At 42.0% G+C, this 23,730-nt stretch overlaps 1 protein-coding gene across 1 annotated transcript in view; it reads right to left on the bottom strand.

The window, feature by feature from the left end:
- Positions 1-112: 112 nt before the first annotated feature.
- SRD5A1 (steroid 5 alpha-reductase 1) overlaps positions 113-23,730 on the bottom strand; it is an 87,368-nt gene continuing 63,750 nt past the window's right edge. Inside the window, exons 2-5 of the mRNA XM_077269693.1 lie at positions 18,271-18,437; positions 9,238-9,339; positions 3,911-4,061; positions 113-1,296 (exon numbers count right to left, since the gene is read on the bottom strand). Of these exons, the coding sequence (XP_077125808.1) occupies positions 1,230-1,296; positions 3,911-4,061; positions 9,238-9,339; positions 18,271-18,437 (487 nt within the window). The 3' untranslated portion in view covers positions 113-1,229. The remainder of the gene's footprint in view (positions 1,297-3,910; positions 4,062-9,237; positions 9,340-18,270; positions 18,438-23,730) is intronic.

The following is a 23,730-nucleotide window of genomic DNA, read 5'->3' as shown; positions in this document are numbered from 1 at the left end:
AATCAGCATAACTATACTAAGGAGAGAGGATACCTTGATTTTTTTAGGAAGAACCCTTCAAGTCTAGATCATTTGTTTACAAGATATCTCTGAATGAATGACTTGATTTGGATCACTTGCTGATAAAAACGTTTTATTTTTAACATTCTTGAGAAAGTAAGGAATACAATATATTACAACAATAAAATGAGGTAGAACATTTCAAGTCCTCAGAACATCATAAAACAAATGCTTTATTTAAAAATCATGCCTATAGGCTTAAAAGGGGACATCCGGAACTTTGTTAAAAAAAAAAAAAAAAAAATCTGCCCAAGCACTAACAGGAAGGTAGTTGCTACCTTCCTGCCTGCTGTGCCTGGCATGTTCTTTGATGTCAACAGAGCGGCGGCTTCTTTTCCGCTCTGCTCTCTTGACAGGGCGGGACTGCTGACATTATTTTATTGACAGCTAGATCCCCACTGCCTACCTGGCGGAGCGGACTGTTAATCAGAATGACGTTGGAAGTCACACCCCCCTGTTGACATAGCAGAGCGAAAAAGAAGTTGCCACTCTCTAAAAGTGACAGCAGAAGAGGCAGCTGAATCGCCGGCAGGAGTGGTTTATGACGGAAGCAACTACCTGCCTGTTAGTGCTGATGCAATTTTTTTTTATATAAAAAGTGCCGGATATCCCTCTAAGGGAAGCACTCAAGTGAAAAGTTGTAGCTTTTTCCCCTTGTGTTTACGTAAAAGTGCACATTTGCATCACTCACAAATCAGCAGTGTTACGGTCGTCATTGGCAGCATGTGACCAGCACTGTAAATATTCAGACAACAGAGTGTCTTCTGTGTGGAGCGGCAGTCACTTTCTCTCTGCATTTCTAGGTGATTCACCTGCAGACTGTCACAGGAATGCAATGACAATGTGATTTCCAGTCCACACTGAATACTCTGCATGCTCCAGCCTATAACACGGTGGGTCGCATGGTGCAGATGAGGGTTGGGCTGATAGCAGGAGAATGTGGCAAAATTAGTACATTTATTGTCACCAGCACACAACACATTACAAGGGAACTAGAAGTAACACTTTTCACTGGAGTGCTACTTAAAACTGCTAAACTTTCTTAACCAAAACATGGAAGATTCCACTAAGTCTCCCTCATGTAGATATACAGTATAGAGATCAGCACCAGTGAGGAGATTAAACTCTGCTGAGCAGGCACTTTGGTCTTAAATTATTCAACAAACAAATTAATATGTAAACGGGATGACAATTTTCCTGGATTTTGGATAGTCTTCAAATTTCTCAATATACCATCTGTAAAATATGAAAAAGAGTTAGTGATAATATTGAAGGCAGTTATCCTAATATAGCTAGTTTTCACCTACCTAGGGCACCCTATTTGAATGGAGAAATGGCCGTGCATACCCAGTACCACTCCATTCAAAGTATATGGGACTGCCCAGTAGCCGAAGGCTGATACATTAGTCTTATAAGAATGCAACGTAGTACAATATAGTTTATGACAATAGCATATCCTGACAAGCCTATCAAGTTAAAGGGGTATTCACAAAATTAAAAGTATCCTCTGTTCACAGGATAGAGGATAACTTAATGATAGCTGGAGGTCCAACCGCAGGGATCCCAAAACGTGCTATCTATGGAGCTGTGTCTGAATGGAGTAGAGATGTGCATGCTCCATCTCCGCTACATTCATGGTCCATGGGACCACCAGAGAAAACTAGCTATAGCACTTGTCTATTTCCAGAAGTCATAGACAATAAATAGAGCGGAGGGCGAGCATGCGCCTCTCTAATCCATTCAGACTGAAAGCTGAGCAGAGTGGTCTGACCTTCAGCGATCAACAAGTTAGCCCCTTTCCTACGGAATACCTGTCAGTAGGAAGTAATGACCAAGCAGATGCTATTAGGTGACCATCCACTTGTAAGGTGAATACTTTTTATTGCTCAGTCATCTCTCCCTATAAACATTAATGAATACATGAGTGATCTGCCTGGGGAAAATGGAGTAATAAGAGGCTGCCAGCAGGCCCCATATTCCTTTAATGGTCAATGTAAAATGTATATACTGAATTTTTTGGACTAAAAGATGGACTTTTTAGCAAGATTTTTTTTTTTTTTTACTAAAAAGTCTGTGCGTCTTACAGTCCAGAAACAGCTTTATTTGATGCAAGATAACTCGGACACAATAGCTTTCAAAATGAGAGAACAAATATCTGTGTGTGTACCTTCATGCCGCAGACATGTATATACAGGTGCTTCTCACAAAGTTAGAATATCATCAAAAAGTTTATTTATTTCAGTTCAATACAAAAAGTGAAGCTCATATATTATATAGAGTCATTACAAACAGAGTGATCTATTTCAAGTGTTTATTTCTGTTAATCTTGATCATTATAGCTTACAGCCAATGAAAACCCAAAAGTCGTTATCTCAGTAAATTAGAATAATTAGCAAAAAAACACCTGCAAAGGCATTTCTAAGCATTTAAAAAGGTCCCTTAGTCTGTTTCAGTAGGCTCCACAATCATGGTGAACACTGCTGACTTGACAGATGTCCAGAAGGCAGTCATTGACACACTGCACAAGGAGGGTAAGCCACAAAAGGTCATTGCTAAAGAAGTGTGTTTGTATGCATGTAGCAGATGTGTGTGCGCGCGTGCGTGTGTGTGTAGCAGATACACACGTGGTCAAAATTGTTGGTATCCCTCGTTTAATGATAGAAAAACTCACAATGGTCACAGAAATAATTTGAATCTGACAAAAGTAATAATAAATAAAGAAATCTATGAAAATGAACAAATGAAAGGTAGACATTGCTTTTCAACCATACTTCCACAGAATTTTTTTAAAAAATCATGCTGCTCTCAGATACAATAACAAACACCTGGTGACAAATTCACAATGACAGTTCTGACAATTAAAAAGTCTTTGATGGGGGTGGGATGATTACATGGAAACAAACAAACAAACAAAAAAGATTACTGTGACGACACAGCTGTTGGGTGACCGGGGACTAAGGGCTCCTTCCCTGTCCCTAAGCCTAAGGGACGCCCTAGCTCGCCCTATTCCCTGGGATACTTCTGAAGATGAAGATGCTGTGGCCTCCACCCTTGCCTTATCTCCTGAGCTAGCCCTCTGTCTGTTCTCTTCACCCATCCAGAAAAGAGGGGTGCTACTGTGCACTGTAGTACACCAAGCCGACAAACAAGGCTGCACAAACAAGGATTTACTGAAAACAGCAGGCATACAAAATATTCACTCACATATAACAGAGGAATGCACCCGAGTGGACGATGGGGAAAAACAAAATAAGAAAAGGGAAGGGAATTACCATACTTTCAAACCACGCAAGTGTCATAGATCACTCCTCCAAAACTCCTTCTCATATCCTAAGCCATGCAGCAAATGCTAGATCTGACATGGATCTGAATCAAAACCCAGATTATAAAGGGGGTGGGAGTGGCTAATCGAGCTCAGCTGAGACCTCGGAGTTTCCAACATGGCCAATTAACCCGTCTTGTCAAAAGAAATAAACACCATTAATACGAAGAAGAAGAGCTTCTTCTCAGGACAGGAGTAGGAGCAATCAGACGCTGCAGTCTTCTGGCTCCTCTCTGTTGCTGTAACCCTGTGACAGTTAATCTCTGACGGGAATGAAGGTTGCAGAAGAGAAGAGATGACAGCAAAAGACTATGATGTTTCTTCCCGATTTTACCTGCAGTATTCCCCTCCCTTACACGCACAGAACCAGGCGGTCATCCTGCTACCCAATGTCCAACAAGTTCTGCGTCTAGTGAACTAACATTCTACGCTCTTCATAGGGGTAACAATGTAAATATGTTTTACACGGCCATAGTTCCTTATAATAACTGCAATTCCTTGAATGTGAGAAAAGAGAAAAATACTTACTGATGATGTTGCTGTGCTCGAGATAAAAGCACCAGAAATGTGAACACAGCAAAAGCTGCTCCAGGGATGGACCAACCAGCAATAGCAAATCCTGACCATTCCACAATTTCACCAAAAAAGTTAGCACCAGAAACATACTCAAAAAGTCCACCTTAAAATACAATAAAAACAGACATATACATTGAATGTGTAGTACCATATCATATTACTTCAGCAGTACTATATATATATATATATATATATATATATATATATATATATATATATATATATATATATATATATATATATATATATAGCAGAAGGATTCGGGGTATGGTCACACGTTAAGATATGCCTATGCCCTCGTGCTGTTCTGGCTCCATACATTCTTTACAACTAATCAGTGTAGGGTGTTAGCGTCCCACCAATCCACTTTTGATGACCCATCATGAGGATAGGTCATCAATATTGTTAAAACCAGACAATCCCCTTAAATATGAACATTTTGTCAGAAATGAAATATTCTACTCACTAGCGCAACATGTGGAAAGTGAGCAGATGTGATGAGGATGTTGGTGCAGAATCTGCGTCCGAATCAGGAATGTGTTAACGTAGGGGGCATGTGCAAAAAAAAGACATCAATAACCTACAGTGTAATTGCACTTTCAGGAAATGTGTGACCTGTCACAGGCGCACACCATAAGTTTTGTGATTTCCCGTGCTGAGTGAAGGGGAACACCATTTTACAGAGTGGTGCTGCAAATGAGCTCAATAGAAAGTAAATTAGGCCATCTTCAGTTTCAGAGAAGACCTAGATGGCTAGTGTTAGTGAAAATCCAAGAAGAGGTTAAACCGCACCCTATGTCCATACAGCCTCCATGTGCAAAAGGGCGCACGTCAACACAAGGGGATCCAACCCGGATACAAGTCCATATTCAAAAGAGAATCAAAAAGACAGCGCCACAATGGACAGTGATAATAATCTTACGTTTTAATCGCCGCAGGAGGCAGATTAAAACGTAAGATTATTATCACTGTCCATTGTGGCGCTGTCTTTTTGATTCTCTTTTGAATATGGGCTAGTGTTAGTGATCGGTGGTGGTCTCAACACCCCTTTCCTTTGGGGTCCTTGGGTTCTGGGCTCTGCTTTGTGACAAATAGAAACTTATAACATGTCTCTACAACATGTTCAAACATTTTCGGAAAATGCATTTACAAATCAAGATGGGGCAAGTGGTGTCAGGTAGTCTCCCTCATCATTTTACCAGATCATATACGGTATATGCTCTTCTACAGGCAAAGCGGGAGAGATTATTCGGTATACTAGGTCTTTACTTATGTTAGACCAGTGGACATCGCAGCACAGACCACTGTATTGCGCAGAGATAATGTGTCCTCATATTAAGATTTTATATAACTTAATATTTAATATTAAATTCAAGGTCCGGATTTAATAATCATCAAGTGGGAGCTACAAACACTGGGCTTTCTATGCCCCGCCAGAACATTAACAGTCTTCTGCATATTCAGCTATGATTAGTAACGTCCTTTAGCCAAAATAATAGTAAAAATTCCACAATAAACAAAGAAGCAACTTGAGAAAACTTCTAGTCAAAAACAAACAAAAAAGAATTGCTAAAACTCTTATGGCAAAAACTGACCTCCTGACCAAACTGTTAAAAATTTTAAGTAAAATATTGATGAAAATTGGTCATTTCTGTGTTCAAGAAAAATCCCTGACACGTGAATGAAGCCTTATTATGTGCTTTTTACACGGAGTCCACACGTGGCCAGAAAATACTGTGTGGCCGCCCATCCCTTGTCACGTGAGATGGAGCTGTACAATAACAACTTGCCCAGAGAGGCTAGCAGGTCACACTCAGGGCTCTCAATGGCTTCAATCTTCTCTGGGATATTCATTGTCACAATGGAGTTATAAAAAGGGAGACAAAAAACAAAACCTCAGAGAATACCATTTACCGTAGTTACATCGGACTTTGATAGAATAGGAGCCTATTGCTACATTTCCATTATGTGTAGGTTCATCAGCGTAAGGCCTCTGTCACACGTCCGTAGAAAACACGTATGTGAAAAACCCGTACTGTTGTCAGTGTCTTTCATCAGTGTTTTTCCAGTATGGATAGAAATAAATTACATCGCTATACTTTGCAATGTTTAACACAGACAGAACTGTTAGTGCTTTTCACAGACCCATAGACTTGAATTGACCCTTGTCATTCGTGCTGCCGCGAAAAAATACACATATCTCCGTGTGTCCGTGCAAATGACACAGTCCATATATAAACACGGACATGTGCATAGAGCCATAGGTTATAATGGGTATGTGTGGCATCCATGAGAAAGAAAAAAAACAAAACATACCACACGTACTGGAAACACGGAAGAGTGAAGGGGCTCTAAAGAAGTCTGGGATGTCAGCATCATCCATCCCTAATTCCTGATAATGTCTCAATCCTCTTGAAACCATAAACCATGACATGAGGACCAATGGTAATCCTTTTACATCATTTGATCTCACCATCACAAGGAGAGTGAAATTACTCTACAGTCCCTATGCAATCCTGTTCCAGAGTTGCAATTTAGGTGGCAAATTGAAGTAGTGATTTTGGAGGCGCTGTCAGTACTCCTACTTGTCAAGCATGTGTCTATAACACGTTCTGCCATAACCCTGCGTAAGCATAAAACCGGACATACACCACCTGTCTTGTGGTGTGCACAGAACAATCAGTAATAGATTGCTCGTGGCAGCACAAGACTTGTTTATACAGGACGGTGTGCTGCTAAGAAACGTAATTGTTTTCATGTCAGCTTAGACCCCTTTCACGCATCAGTATTTTGCCATCAGTCGCAATCCATCGAATTTTGAAAAAAACGAATCCGACGACTGATGCCGCCAGTTCCGTTTTTTTCTCATAGACTTGTATTAGCGACGGATGGCCTCACGTTTCATCCATCGTTCGCCGGATCCGTCGAAAACTGTTTGTCCGGCGGCTGGAGACAATGGACAAAGTAACACTTTTTGTGTCCGTTGAAAAATCGGACAGTGACGGATGCTCGAATGGAAGCCTATGGGCGCTGGATCCGTCAAATGACGGAATCCGGCGACGAATTCCGTTTTTTTTAACTGAGCATGCTCCGATTTCTTTAGGATCCCATGGAGCTCTGGATTTGGAATGACACTCATAATCAAAGTGGAAAATCAAATTACAGTCTGATTCAACTTCAGTGGAAATGCCTCAAGACAAGGAAATGCTCAGCTGTGTGTGTGTGTTGCCTCCATGTGCCTGTATGACCTCCCTACAATGCTTGGGCATGCTCCTGATGAGGCGGCGGATGGTCTCCTGAGGGATCTCCTCCCAGACATGGATTAAAGCATCAGTCAACTCCTGGACAGTCTGTGGTGAAACGTGGATGGAACGAGACATGATGTCCCACATGTGCTCGATTGGACTGAGGTCTGGGGAACGGGGAGGGCCAGTCCATAGCTTCAATGCCTTCATCTTGCAGGAACTGCTGACACATTTCAGTCACATGAGGCCTAGCATTGTCATGCATCAGAAGGAACCCAGGGCCCACTGGACTTGCATAGTCTCAGAAGGGGTCTGAGGATCTCATCCTGGTACCTAATGGCAGTCAGGTTACCTCTGGCTAGCACACAGAGGGCTGTGCAGTCTTCCAAAGAAATGCCACCCCACACCATTACTGACCCACTGCCAAACCAGCCATGCTGGAGGATGTTGCAGGCAGCAGGATGTTCTCCATGGCATCTCCAGACTCTGTCACGTCTGTCAAATGTGCTCAGTGTGCTGCTGGGTTCTTGCTTTCGTACGGCCCCCCTCTACTGGTATATGCTCCATGCTTTGGACACTGTGTTGACAGTCACAGCTACCCTTCTTGCCACAGCTTGCATTGATGTGCCATCCTGTATGAGCTGCACTACCTGAGAAACTTGTGTAGGTTGTAGACACCGCCTTATGCTACTGTACAGTACATCTAGGGGTGAGAGCAATGACAAAATGCAAAAAAAGTGACAAAAACAGCCAAAAGGATGAGAACAGAGAAATGGACTGTGGTCAACACCTGCAGAACCACTTCTTTATAGGGGTTAGCATGCTAATTCCTTATCATTTCTACCTGTTGCCTTTTCCATTTGCACAACAGCAGGAGAAACTAACTGGACAGGTTGATTTCACAGAAGTGTGATTGACTTGGACTTAAACAACACAATGTAAGTGTTCCCGTTATTTTATTTAAGGTATATATGTATTTTTAGCTGTTCTGCAAGTTATTGCAGTGTTGGCCCATTTAATAAAATTATGGGGGAAACCTGTGTGTATTTTATGTTATATACATTTTATTTGGTATTGAGATTCATTTTTAATAAACATTACAGCTAGTCTCTCATTAACCTCTTATTTATTTTCGCTGTAATGTATTGGAATACATGTGTATGCCAATCAATGAGCATGCAACATTATCAATACATGAAATACATACCTAAGGCATGTTAACATAGGCACTCTCACAGCAAACCCCAGGAGCCTTTTAAAAGAGGACCAGTTATTTGCTTAAATAAAAAAAAAAAAATAGTTAAAAATCTCGGAGCTTGCCTGATTCTGCCACTTATTTACATTTTGTGCTGCATTGCTCCATTGCAGAGATATTAGCATTTGGCTCTTTTGGAGTGCAGAATGTGAAATATCTGCTTGTATATCAACTGTCTCTTAAGAGACTGTTTCTTAAGAGACTTCTCTGGGAGTGTGCGCTTTCAACCCTCCCTCCAAGAAGATGCCAATCAAAAGGCTAGCAGTCTGATGTTGGCAGCGTGTGGTAGGGAGGGATGAAAGTGCACACCCCAGAGACGACTTAAGACTGCTCAGTTGTGATTGGTGGGATCTCAAGGTGAATGTTGAAGACTCTGAAGAAACGCCTAACTGTATTGCAAGGTGAAATTTCACAATAGTGAGCCCTAAAAGCAACAAATATGAATATCTCGGCAATTGAGTGATGCAGCGGAAAATGGAAATGAGCAGAAGAATTAGAAGAGCTCCGGGATCTTTATCATTTTTTAAGCAAGTGACAGGCCCCCTTTAGCGGTTCAAAGTGAGACACTTTTCTTGGACAGAATTTTTTTATATATGACAACAGGAAGTGCAGCCATAGTTGTCATTTCTCTTCTAATAAAATTATCAATTGGCAATGGCTACAGCTTGAATTTGCTATTCATGAGAATGGAAAGCTGTGGCTGACTCCTGTCACTTTAATAAAACATGACAGCAGATAGGTGATGTTACTATATATTGGGATGATGTGTGACTACTTACCTCTGGGAATTTTATACCCCGTCTCTCCAGGTTCTCTCAGATTTCTCAGTATGTAGTCAGAATGAATATTGACAACCATTCCACAGATAAACAGCACCATTCCTGCAAGCAGGGCATCAAAACTGCAGTCATTTCATAGGTATGAGCGAAAAAAAGAAAGTCATCTACAGTACAGTTTATTAGGTGCCATATGTCAGAACCCTCTCCAAGGAGAAATGCCAAGGTAGCCAACGGCAAGCTCCTTCCTCTAAATCAGGGATGGGGAACCTTTATTCTGCTTGAGTTGCTTCTCTTTGGTGCGGCTGTGATGTTAGGTGGTATTGATGATGTTACTACTCATAACTGCTTTTCCAGATTTGCGTCAGTCTAGTAGGCAGGTGTCTCTTTGTGATAAGTTTTGTAAAAAAAACTTGCAGCAGTAAGTCATATTGAACACAAATGTATATTACACTGCAGGTCTCCTCACAGTCGGAAATTCATCACTGCTCAGGTTACATTTATAGAACTCCAGCAGAGTGAGAGCTGCTGTATACAAAACAAAGGAGACAATGAGACTGCTGTATACACATCACATAGGAGACACCGGGGCTGGAGTATATACAGTGGTGAAAAAAAAGTATTCGACGATTTTGCAAGTTTCCCCACCTACAAAGAACGGAGAGGTCTGTAGTTTTTTTTGTAAGTACACTTCAGCTGAAAGAGAAATAATCTAAAAAATCACACTGTATGAGGAGTTTTTAATAATTAATTTGCATTTTATTGCATAAAAATAAGTATCTGATACAATAGAAAAAAAACAGAACATAATATTTGGTACGAAAATCTTTGTTTGCAATTAAAGAGGTCAAACGTTTCCTGTAGTTCTTGACCAAGTTTGCACAGACACTGCAGCAGAGATTTTGGCCCACTCCTCCATACAGATCTTCTCTAGATTTTTCAAATTTTGGGGTTGTCACTGGGCAACATTGAGTTCCAGCTCCCTCCAAAAGATTTTCTATTGGGTTCAGGTCTAGAGACTGGCTAGGCCACTCCAGTACCTTGAAATGCTTCTTATGGAGCCACTCCTAGTTGCCTTGGCTGTATGTTTCAAGTCATTGTCATGCTGGAAGACCCAGCCGCGACCCATTTTCAATGCTCTGAGGGAAGAAGGTTGTTGGCCAAAATCCTATCATACATGACTGCATCCATTCTCCCTTCAATACGGTGCAGTCGTCCCCTCCCCTTTGCAGAAAAGCACTCTCAAAGCATGATGTTTCCCCCACCATGCTTCATGGTTGGGATGATGTTCTTGGGGTTGTGCTCATCCTTCTTCCTCCAAGCATGGGGAGTGGAGTTGATACCAAAAAGTTCTATTTTAGTTTTATCTGACCACATGACCTTCTCCCATGCCTCCTCTGGATCATCCAGATGGTCATTGGTAAATGTCATACAGGTCTGGACATATTCTGGCATGAGCAGGGGGAGCTTGCATGCCCTGCAGGATTTTAATCCATGATGGCGCAGTGTGTTACTAAAGGTAAGGTTTGAGACTGTGGTCCCAGCTCGCTCCAGGCCATTCACCAGGTCCTCCCTCGTGTAGTTCTGGGCTGATTCCTGACCTTTTGAAAATCATCCTTACCCCACGATTCGAGATCTCGCATGGAGCCTTAGGCTAGGTTCACATTGCGCTATTTGAGTCCGTCTAACGGACACGTTTCTAAGTACTCAAAACTCTTTATAACGCACATACTAACGCGGCCATAGACTTGCATTGTCTGACGCATCGTGACGCATGCCAAAATTGGCATGCGTTAGTCACATAATGTTTTTTTCTGACGGACCTTGGAACGCGGTTGCAGCGTTTTCGGGTCCGGCCAAGCTAACGCAATACTAACGGAAGCGTTAATTCTGCCATTGATGGTTATGGCAAACGCATCCAAACGCAAATCTTTAAAAATTTCCAAATAGAACCATACGTTTTAATAGCGTTTGAGGGTGGTCCATGTGGTCATGTGACAGGAAACATGATTTCGGCCATTAATGTCCCAAGCACACATTGTTCCTGAGGCCTGCTGCACGTGAGAGAGAAAGTGTGTTCCAAGAGATCACAGGAAATGTAAGTACATTTGTATATATATATATCTCTGTATACATCATGGGAGTCTGTATTGTCCGACGGATGTGTGTGTACTAAAAATGTATTGCTTTGTTGCAGATGTCGGATAGTGAGGGAAGCAGCAGCAGCAGCAGCGTGTCTGCGGTTTTTTCATCTCAGTCGGTAGGCTTGCACTTTAAAAAAACACTAAAATTTGTGTGAAACTCCAGTGTATTGAGCTAAGCACGTGTATAATCATGTTTTTATTGCAAATAGGAGTCTTCGGAGCCCGAGGCTGCTAGACCCCCCCAAAAAAACAGGCAAAACCCACAAAGGTACATGGCAGACATTTTTAAGTTTTGCAAGCATAAATTTATTGATCCAAGAAATGTAATTTAATTTTTTTCCATTTACATACACAATAGGTTGTGGCACACGGAGGACACAAGAGGAAGAAGGTTCCTCGCCGTCTGTCATCGCCACAACTGCCAGTGGTAAATATAAAACTAGAAATTTTCTAACCAATATTTATCTACAATCTATCTATTAACTTTCTATCTGCTATATCTATAAACTATCTAACCACTATCTATCTCGCTCTCTCTCTATCTTTCGCTGTATCTATCTATCAATGTATCTATGTATCTATCTATGTATCTATCTATCTATGTATCTATCAATGTATCTATCTATCAGTCTACCAATAAACTGAAATTGAACCTTTCAACATAACGTTTTGTGTTTACATAGTCCAAGTCAGCAAGCCAAAAAAAGAAAAGGATTGTGGTTGACGAAGAGCCGTTGACCATTCACAACGAGACACTGATTCAACCTTGTGGAAGCCAACCCCTCAATATGGGACCAAAGCGACAGCTCCCACCATGACATTGTGAAGAACCGAAAGTTGTGGGATCAAATTATGTCACTTCGATCCCCGATACATGGAGAAGTCGTCAACCTCAAAGAAAAAAATTGGTAAATATTGGTGATGTTAAATTGTCTACTATCTATCTCTCAACTACCTATACACTATTTCTCTATCATCTATAAACAACTATCTATCAAGTATCTATCTACTAGCTATATATCAACTATCTTAACTATACACAATTTTTAAACTATCAATATAAGAACTGTCTATCTACTATTTATATATCTTTTTTTTACCTTTTTTTAAAACTTACAGCGGATGCGGTCCATACCCGTTGGAAATCAATAAGGGACCGCTTTGTCCGTGACTACCGGAACAGTCAAAATGCACCAAGCGGATCAGGTGCAAAACGGGTGACCCCGTATGTGCATTACGAGCAATTGCTCTTTCTGCAAAAAACAGTGTCTCAGCGCTCGTAAGTACAAATAGGTCTGTGTGCGAGACAAAATTGTTTCAAAATTAAAGCAAAATAATTGATTTTTTTTGGGGGGGGTTACAGCACGATATGCAGTACCGCCGCGCCTAGACAGACAGAAGAACTGGAGCCATCTCCACTGGAACCAAGCCAGCAGACGGGCGCTGAAGATGTGTCTGGCATCAGCGAGCCACGATCTGGGGAGAGAAGCACTGTTGCTTCTGGTGTGAGTGCCCGGTTGCAATCACAGCGTGGATGCAAGCGAGCATCACAAAAAGATGAAGCTGATGCCATTATTGTCGATGGACTCCAACGGGTTGAGGACATGTGTCGTAGTGAACTCAAAGACCGGAGGCGGGAAATTACCGACTTGCAATCCCGCGAGTCTGTATATTCTGCAAATGAGTGGAAGCTACTTTTTTTGTCCTATGTGCCTGTAGCACAAAATATCCCGGCACACAGAAACCTTTTGTTTAGGCAAAGACTGAATGACCTTCTTGAGGAATTTGTGGGCCCCCAGGAACCCGCTCCATCGAGAACAAGAAGCATAGACATGCAGGCCTACAACCCTCAATATAGAGCCCGGTGCAAAACAAGCATGGAACATCAGAGACAAAGTAGCAGTCCATCATACACCTGGGCAGTTAATACGCCCGCGCAATACCAGAGTCTATAGTACTGCTCACTGTCCCCAGCCAGTTGCAATTACTGCGTTTCACGTTTTGTTGGTTAATTATTTTTTTTCACCCAATTTCGTGTGTGTTTTTTTACATCCCTACGGGATATCATATGTAAAACATGTCTAGCAACAGTTCTTTCATACAAATTTGGAAACTTTAGTAAACTGTTTAAAATCTGCTTCTTGCATGACTTTAACTTTGAACACAACATAATAACATGAATGTAACTTTTTACAAGACATAAGGTTGTGGGAAATAAAACAAACCCAAAAAACCCTAAACACTTTAAACAAAACATCAGGACACAGCTTCAGACTTTAAATAAATTTCACACGTGTCTGTCTTGCCATGGAATATGGCCTTTATGTGTGTAGTACAGTGCAAATTGGTCACGAATCCTCATTATTTGAGCTGTAGACCGAACAGCAGTAGATTCAATGCTAATGAGGTTCGACTCACATTCATCGGGGTCAACCACCTGGGGTTCATGTCTGGCAACAAAATTATGCAGACAGATGCATGCCTTCACAACACGGTCCACATTTTCTGGTTGCAGTTGCATGCAAGTTAGTAGAATTCGCCATTTTAATGTCAAAATCCCAAAGGCACACTCCAAATAATGTCTTGCCCGGCTCAAGCGATAATTAAAAATGCGCCTGGTGGAGTTCAGACTACGGCTTGAGGAGATTTTGTCCAAGTTGGAACGCCTCATCACCAACTAAAACAAAGGGCAAACTTGGGTCTTCGGTCCCCGGTAGAGGTCGTGATGAGGGTATGTTAAAATTGTTGCTGTACAAACATCTCCCCATGTTGGAGTCTCTGAAGACTCGGAATCGTTAGTACGGCCATACGCACCAATATCCACAGCTACAAAACGGTATCTTGCATCCGCAATAGCCATCAATATAATTGAAAAGTATTTCTTATAATTATAGTAGAGGGATCCACTATGCGCTGGTTTCTGAATCCGTATGTGCTTGCCGTCCACGGCACCAATACAATTGGGGAAATTAGCCACATCCTCGAACTGTTGGGAAATCGCTAGCCACATTTCTGATGTCGGGGTTGGTAGCACAAGTGGTTGCAAGTTGTTCCAAATGGCATCACAAGTTTCCCGAACCAGTTGGCAAATTGTTGACTTCCCCAGTCTAAATTGGTAATGCAGTGATGAAAAAGATTCTCCGGTAGCCAGATATCTGTCGGCATTGAAAAAGAAAAAAAAAAAATAAAATTGTTTAGGATTTTAAAGGACAACGAAAAGGCTACATACAATAGAATATACAAATGAACATTATGCCCCACGATACCTATATCTAGTCTTTGTCAATAGAATGATAAAAAAATTTATAATTACCTCACAGTCACTACTAATCGTTTCTCCGCATAGATGCTTTCACGGAAAGTGCTGCAATGATGATGTATCTCATCCTTCACATGTGAGAGCAGAACATCAAAGGTCTCAATGGACATCCGTAGATAGCGTTGGAATTTGGAGGGGTGATCCCGAAGCTGAAGATACAGGGTGTGAAAGGCACCATATGTATGCCGCAATAAATTCACTTCGTGGATCCAATATCTCCTTTGCGAACTACGCTTTCTCTGCCGAAGTCACAACCGCATCAAGCGAAATCGAACGAGCTCAGACACAAACATCTTGCTAGCTGAAGTTCACTCAATGCTTTCAAAATGGAGAATGAGTCTGCTCCCACACCCCGACGATGACAAAAGGAGAAAAAAAAAAGTAAATAAACTTTATTGACAGTGACAAATGCAGACAAACGGATACATCGCGAACGGACATCCAAATGAGAAAAACGCGGTCACACACGTTAACGCAAGCGTTAACGTGATGCCGATTTTTCGAAAAATAGGACCCTTTTCTGTACATGCGTTTAACGGATCCGTTTAACGCCATGTACTTGACGCAATGTGAACCTAGCCTTAGAATGAAGATTTACAGTCATCTTGTGAGTTTCTTCCCTTTTCTAATAATTGTGCCAACAGTTGTCTTCTCACCAAGCTGCTTGCCTATTGTCCTTTAGCCAATCCCAGCCTTGTGCAGGTCTACAATTTTATCCATGGTGTCTTTAGACTGCTCTTTGGTCTTGGCCATGGTGGAGAGGTTGGATTGTGATTTATTGAGTATGTGGACAGGTGTCTTTTTATACAGGTGACAAGTTCAAATAAGTTTATACAGGTGACAAGTTCAAACAAGTGCAATTAATACAGGTAATGAATTTTTGCTGGTTGGTAGGTGATGAAATACTTATTTTATGCAATAAAATTCAATCTAATTAAAATCTAAACAATTTGATTTTTTGTTTTGTATTTTTAGATTCTGTCTCTCACAGTTGAAGTGTACCGATGATAAAAATTAGACCTCTCCATTCTTTGTAGGTGTGAAAACTTGCAAAAATCAGCATTGTATTAAATACTTATTTTCTCCACTGTACCTTTCGTTGGGTATAATGGGACTGGAGTATATACAGTGGGGGAAATAAGTATTTGATCCCTTGCTGATTTTGTAAGTTTGCCCACTGACAAAGACATGAACAGTCTATAATTTTAAGGGTAGGTTAATTTTAACATTGAAAGATAGAATATCAAAAATAAAATCCAGAAAATCACATTGTATAAATTATATAAAAGTATTTGCATTTTGCAGTAGGAAATAAGTATTTGATCCCCTACCAACCATTAGGAGTTCTGGTTCCTACAGACTAGTTAGATGCTCCTAATCAACTCGTTATCTGCATTAAAGACACCCGTCTTACATAGTCACCTTTATGAAAGACTCCTGTCCACAGAATCAATTAATCAGTCAGATTCTAACCTCCACAACATGGGCAAGACCAAAGAGCTTTATAAGGATGTCAGGGACAAGATCATAGACTTGCACAAAGCTGGAATGGGCTACAAACCATAAGTAAGACGCTGGGTGAGAAGGAGACAACTGTTGGTGCAATAGTAAGAAAATGAAAGAAATACAAAATGACTGTCAATCGACATCGATCTGGGGCACCATGCAAAATCTCACCTCGTGGGGTATCCTTGATCATGAGGAAGGTGAGAGATCAGCCTAAAAATACACAGGGTGAACTTGTTAATGATCTCAAGGCAGCTGGGAACACAGTCACCAACAAAACCATTGGTAACACATTACGCCGTAAAGGTTTAAAATCCTGCAGTGCCCGCAAGGTCCCCCTGTTCAAGGAGGCACATGTGCAGGCCCGTCTGTTTGCCAATGAACTCCTGGATGATTCTTTGAGTGATTGGGAGAAGGTGCTGTGGTCAGATGAGACAAAAGTTGAGGTCTTTGGCATTAACTCAACTCGCCGTGTTCAGAGGAAGAGAAATGCTGCCCATGACACAAAGAACACCGTCCCCACTGTCAAGCATGGAGGTGGAAACATTATTTCTTGGGGGGTTTCTCTGCTAAGGGCACAGGACTACTTCACAGCATCAATGGGAGAATGGATGCAGCCATGTACCATAAATCCTGAGTGACAACCTCCTTCCCTCCACCAGGACAATAAAAATGGGTCGTGGCTGGGTCTTCCAGCAAGACAATGACCGAATACATTCAGTCAACGCAACAAAGTGGCTCAAAAAGAAGCACATTAAGGTCATGGAGTGGCCTAGCTAGTCTCCAGACTTTAATCCCATAGAAAACTTATGGAGGGAGTTAAAGCTCCGAGTTGCCAAGGGACAGCCTCAAAATCTTAATGATTTAGAGATGATCTGCAAAGAGGAGTCTAGCAAAATTCCTCTTGACATGTGCGCAACCCTCATCATCAACTACAAAAACCATCTGACTGCTGTGCTTGCCAATAAGGGTTTTGCCACCAAGAATTAAGTCTTGTTTACCAGAGGGATCAAATACTTATTTCTCACTGCAAAATGCAAATAAATTTATATAAATTTATACAATGTGATTTTCTGGATCTTATTTTTGATATTCTATCTCTCAATGTTAAAATTAAAATACCCTTAAAATTATAGACTGTTCATGTCTTTGTCAGTGGGCAAACTTACAAAATCAGCAAGGGATCAAATACTTATTTCCGCCACTGTACACATCACGCAAGACAAGGGGCTTCAGGATATACATCACATGAGACACGGTGCTGCGGTATATACAGAAAAGGAGACACAGGGCTGTAGTATATACATCACATGAAACCCTAGGGCAGCGTTATAGACATCACAGGAGACACTGGAGCTACCGCTGCTGTCTTCTTCCGTGGGACGGCAGCCATTGCGCGCTAACTCTGCCCACGGAGTACGTCCAGACACAGATATTGGTTAGTGTCCAGGTGTAATCTTTCATTGCACACGCAAACAGCGTTCAGTAGTGAGGTTGCGTGCTTGTAGAGCAAGAACAAATTAAAGGGCTGGCAGCTGTGAAAACGTAGTTGCTGGCTCGAGCACAGTGTTCCCCGGGAATATGCCTGGGGAAGATGATCATTTGATATGACAGAAATTGGTTTGTGGGAGAACAGTAGCACAAATCTCAGCTTCCTGGAGCCAGTGATAGTATAGCTTTAATTAGAAAGAATAAAGTTACACAGTAAAGTTTCTAGATAGAGTTGTCATTTTCCCTTTGAATGTGACATAAGGGGGAGAATAAAAAAAAAAAAAAAAAAGACGTCACACCTTTTACATTTTTGGATGGGAACTTGGCTTTAAGTAGATCGGGTTATGGCTGTATTACATCAATCATCCCCCCTCCATGTACATTTATACAATACATACACCATTACGTGCAGCACAAGTCAATTTACCTGTAATTATCATGGATCTCCCCACTACACAGAGAAAACATAAAATATCCCTCTATACTGTGAACTCTCCCCTGGCAGGATGGCATAGAGAGGCACATTACTTTGCTTTATAAATAATAAGCTGTGATTGTGAATTATTAATATCTCACCTATGATAAATCTGGGGTCATATGTCCAGTCAGGAGGGAGATCGGCGTACTTGCACAGATAGCTGCTCTGGAGGTATCCATTGCAACAGCAGAAGATCAGTGCAAGAGAAAATGAAGCTAGTGGTGTAGGCTTTCCTCCACGGATCAAAAATGGGAAGATAAGGGTGCTGTGAAAATACAAGGCAGATTGTCAGGATCAATGATGGCAGCGAACGTATCAATATAGCAGTTCAGGAGACCCCATGTGCTTTAATAAAATAAAAGCTTTCCAGATCTAATCCACACAAGATTATATTATACAGTACACATGACATATAGCAGAGTTCCACAATCTCACCCTGAAATTGAGCACTGAAGCATGGCTTCATCATAAACTGTAAAGGGAAAATGAGCATCCAATGATGTTCCTCAGCTGCAAGTTCTTGCCCTGGGAAGTGACAAACTGTGGAGGAGTGTCTCGCCGTAGTGTGGGACCTGCGGAAACTGCAGCACTACCTTTATGGACGGAATTCCATCATAGTGACCTACCACAACCCTCTCTGCTGGCTGCACTGGATGGCTAGCAACAATGGTAGACTACTGCGCTGGGGCTTGGCCCCCCAGAAGTAGGATTTTACCATTCATCACAAAAAGGGTAGCGAACGTGGCAACACTGATGGGCTGTCCCATCAGGGGGTGCCGAGGAGATGACCTTAGAAGATGGTCGGTGGACAAATCTCTTAGATCATCTCTTGAGAGGAGAAGTGCCACCCTTAAATTTAGCATTTAAGCATGGCTTCCTCATAAACTGTAAAGGGAACAAGGGATCAGATGGAGTACACAGTGTTTGACCTCTCTCATAATTGACATCAAAGAGTTGTGAACTCACGTAAGGGTAAGGTGTCCCAAAGGGCACTAAAAGCCATAACAATTCCTAGAACAAAAAACATTCCAGGACTAGAGAAATCGCACAATAGTTTAAATGTTAATGAACTTTACTAAATAAAAAGATATAAAAAAACATAATAAAATACCAAGTTACAGACAGACAAGTTGGTGGCTAAGTAACTGTAAGGACCCCAATAATGTAAAAGAATTTCCTGGTTGTTCTCTGACACACGGGGACTCATGGGCGGACATACCGCATGTGCAGCCTGTGCGGCTGCATCAGGGACCGTCCCCGAGGCTCCGGGGGGTCCCTGGTCAGATTGCCATCATGTGCGGTGGGCAGAGAAAATAGTGGAGCTGCTGGAATCAGTCCTGCTTCCTGCCCGCGCTTCCTCTCACACAGACAGCAGCACCGCTGGATGCCTTAATCATTCAGCGGCCGGCTGTGGCAGAAAGAGGAAACTGACGGTGACAGTGAGGCTTCAGCTGCGGAAGAGCATGCAGAGAGGTGAGAGGTGCTCTGTATGTGTGTTTTGTTGCATGTATGTGTGATGTGTGTATAGAGATGAGTGGTGGTATGTGCGTGCATGCGCAGCGCGGCAGGGGAATGTGCAGAGAGGTGAATGGTGCTGTGTACGAGTGCGTGTAGGTAGAGGAGAGGGCAATGATGGGGTAAGGGGGAGAAAGCAATGATGGGGTGATGGAGAGGGCAAAGATGGGGATGGTGGGGGAGGAGGAAATGATGGAAGTGGTGGAATGGGCAAGGATGGGGATGGTGAGAGAGGAGGAAATTATGAACTTGGTGAAATGGGCAATGATGGTGGGGAGAAGGCAATAATGGGGATGGTGGGGGAGAAGGAAATGATTGAGGTGGGGAAAGGGCAATGAAGGGGGTGGGGGAGAAGGCAATGATGGTGGTAGTGGAAAAGACAATGATGGGAGTGATGGAAAGGGCAATGATGGGGTGGTAGGGGAGAAAGCAACATGGAGGTGGTGGAAAGGGCAATGATGGGGTGGTGGCGGAAAAAGCAATGATGGAGATGGTGGAAAAAACAATGATAGGGTGGTGGGGGAGAATGCAATGATGTGGTGGTGGAAAGGACAATGATGGGGTGGTGGGGGAGAATTCAATGATGGTGGTGGTGGAAAGGGCAATAACAAGGGGTTGGAGGAAATGCTGGAGGTGGTGGAATGGGCAATGATGATGGTGGGGGAGAAGGCAATGATGGAGGTGGTGGAAAAGGCAATACAGGGGAGTGGGGAGGAGGAAATGATTGAGGTGGTCGAATGCGCAATGATGGGATGAGGGGAGAGGACAATAATGGGATGCGGGGAAAGAGGACAATGAGGGGTGTGGGGGATTGGGATGGAAGGAAGGGGGACTTATAATGGACTTAGGAACACTGGGAGGTGGAGGAAGACATTATTATCGCTTATTATGTCTAACACAGTCCCTTAGTATACAGTGTACTCATTTATGTCTAACATAGTCCCTTAGTAAATAGTGTACTCACTAATTCTGTATAATACCATCATTAGTTACAGTTTCCTCTTTTGTTATGTATAGCACCGACCCTTATTACGTACCATCCTCTCTAGTTATATATGGTGCCGTCCCTTATTATATGTCTTCCTCTACTGTTATGTACAGTGCTGTCTCTTACATAGTGTAAACTTGTTAATGTTATTCATAGCGCCCTCTTTTATTACATAGTCCCCTCTCTTTTTAGATACAAAATGATTGCTGATGGAGTGAAGGAGCAGTTGGTGACCAGACAACCAGTCCATCAGCTCCTCCATTAGAAAAGCTTTCCCGTGCTCCATCAGCCATCATTGCATTATACATCTAACAAGACAGGACGGTATGTAATAAAAAAAGGGCTCTATATAATACAATATGTAAGGGACGGTACTGTACATAAGAGATGGCACTGTATAATAAGAGACAACAATATACATAATAAAGGAGACTATTAGTGATGAGCGAATATACTCGTTACTCGAGATTTCCCGAGCACGCTCGGGTGTCCTCTGAGTATTTTTTAGTGCTCGGAAATTTAGTCTTCCTCACCTCAGCTGAATGATTTACATTTCTTAGCCAGCTTGATTACATGTGGGGATTCCCTAGCAACCATGCAACCCCCACATGTACAGTTGTGGTCAATCATTTTCACATTTTCAGGAAGAAACTGAGTATTATCTGACAGAATTGCAGGGGTGTCAATACTTTTGGCCACAACTGTACTTATGCCGGTTAACAGATGTAAATCATTCAGCTGCAGCGATGAAAACTAAATCTCCGCATTAAAAAAAAATACTCGGAGGACACCCGAGCGTGCTCGAGAAATCTCGAGTAACGAGTATATTCTCTCATCACTAGAGACTATGTAATATATATACACATGTATGCATGTATGTATGTACAGTTATATGAAAAAGTTTGGGCACCCCTATTAATCTTAATGTTTTATAAAAATTGTTTTTTTTGCAACAGCTATTTCAGTTTCATATATCTAATAACTGTTGGACACAGTAATGTTTCTGCCTTGAAATGAGGTTTATTGTACTAACAGAAAATGTGCAATCTGCATTCAAACAAAATTTGACAGGTGCATAAGTATGGGCACCCTTATCATTTTCTTGTTTTAAATACTCCTACCTACTTTTTACTGACTTACTAAAGCACTTTTTTTGGTTTTGTAACCTCATTGAGCTTTGAACTTCATAGCCAGGTGTATGCAATCATGAGAAAATCTACTTAAAGTGGCCACTTGCAAGTTGATCTCCTGTGTGAATCTCCTCTGAAGAGTGGCATCATGGGCTCCTCAAAACAACTGTCAAATGATCTGAAAACAAAGATTATTCAACATAGTTGTTCAGGGGAAGGATACAAAAAGCTGTCTAAGAGATTTAACCTGTCAATTTCCACTGTGAGGAACATAGTAAGGAAATGGAAGAACACAGGTACAGTTCTTGTTAAGGCCAGAAGTGGCAGGCCAAGAAAAACATCAGAAAGGCAGAGAAGAATGGTGAGATCAGTCAAGGACAATCCTCAGACCACCTCCAGAGAGTTGCAGCATCAACTTGCTGCAGATCGTGTCACTGTGCATCGGTCAACTATACAACGCACTTTGCACAAGGAGAAGCTGTATGGGAAAGTGATGCGAAAGAAGCCGTTTCTGCAAGCACGCCACAAACAGAGTCGGCTGAGGTATGCAAAAGCACATTTGGAGAAGCCAATTTCTTTTTGGAAGAAGGTCCTGTGGACTGATGAAACCAAGATTGAGTTGTTTGGTCATACAAAAAGGCGTTATGCATGGCGGCAAAAAAACACAGCATTCCAAGAAAAACACTTGCTACCCAAAGTAAAATTTGGTGTGGGTTCCATCATGCTTTGGGGCTGTGTGGCCTATGCCGGCACCGGGAATCTTGTTAAAGTTGAGGGACGCATGGATTCCTCTCAGTATCAGCAGATTCTTTTCAATAATGTTCATGAATCAGTGACAAAGTTGACGTTACGCAGGGGATGGATCTTTCAGCAAGACAATGATCCAAAACAGCGCTCCAAATCTACTCAGGCATTCATGCAGAGGAACAATTACACTGTTCTGGAATGGCCATCCCAGTCCCCAGACCTGAATATCATTGAACATCTGTGGGATCATTTGAAGAGGGCTGTCCATGCTCGGCGACCATCAAACTTAACTGAACTGGAATTGTTTTGTAAAGAGGAATGGTCAAAAATACCTTCATCCAGGATCCAGAAACTCATTAAAAGCTACAGGAAGAGACTAGAGGCTGTTATTTTTGCAAAAGGAGGATCTACTAAATATTAATGTCACTTTTCTGGTGAGGTGCCCATACTTATGCACCTGTCAAATTTAGTTTGAATGCAGATTGCACATTTTCTGTTAGTACAATAAACCTCATTTCAAGGCAGAAACATTACTGTGTACAACAGTTATTAGATATATGAAACTGAAATAGCTGTTGCAAAAAAACCAATTTTTATAAAACATTAAGCTTAAGATTAATAGGGGTGCCCAAACGTTTTCATATAACTGTATGTATGCATGTACCGTATTTTCCGGTGTATAAGACGACTTTTTAACCCCTAAAAATTGTCCCAAAAGTCGGGGGTCGTCTTATACGCCGGGTACGGGTGCACAGAGCGATCCTGGATGGTTCCCAGGGTCTGAAGGAGAGGACTCTCCTTCAGGCCCTGGGATCCATATTCATGTAAAAAGTAAAGAATAAAAATAAAAAATATGGGTATACTCACCCCTCCGACGGACCCTGACTCTCACCGGTGCAAGAGTCTGCCTCCGTTCCTAAGAATGCAGTGAGTGAAAGACCTTCGATGACGTCGCGGTCACATGAGCGGTCACGTGACCGCGACGTCATCACAGGTCCTTCACTCAATGCATTCTTAGGAACGGAGGCAGACGCTTGCACCGGTGAGAGCCAGGGTCTGTCGGAGGGGTGAGTATATCCATATTTTTTATTTTTATTCTTTATTTTTTACATGAATATGGATCCCAGGGCCTGAAGGAGAGTCTCCTCTCCTCCAGACCCTGGGAACCACACGCCGTA

Source organism: Ranitomeya variabilis, chromosome 6 (genome assembly GCF_051348905.1).
Source record: "Ranitomeya variabilis isolate aRanVar5 chromosome 6, aRanVar5.hap1, whole genome shotgun sequence".
Classification (NCBI taxonomy): domain Eukaryota; kingdom Metazoa; phylum Chordata; class Amphibia; order Anura; family Dendrobatidae; genus Ranitomeya; species Ranitomeya variabilis.
Note: the sequence above shows the minus strand (reverse complement) of the source record. Positions and strands in the feature narration are given on the sequence as shown.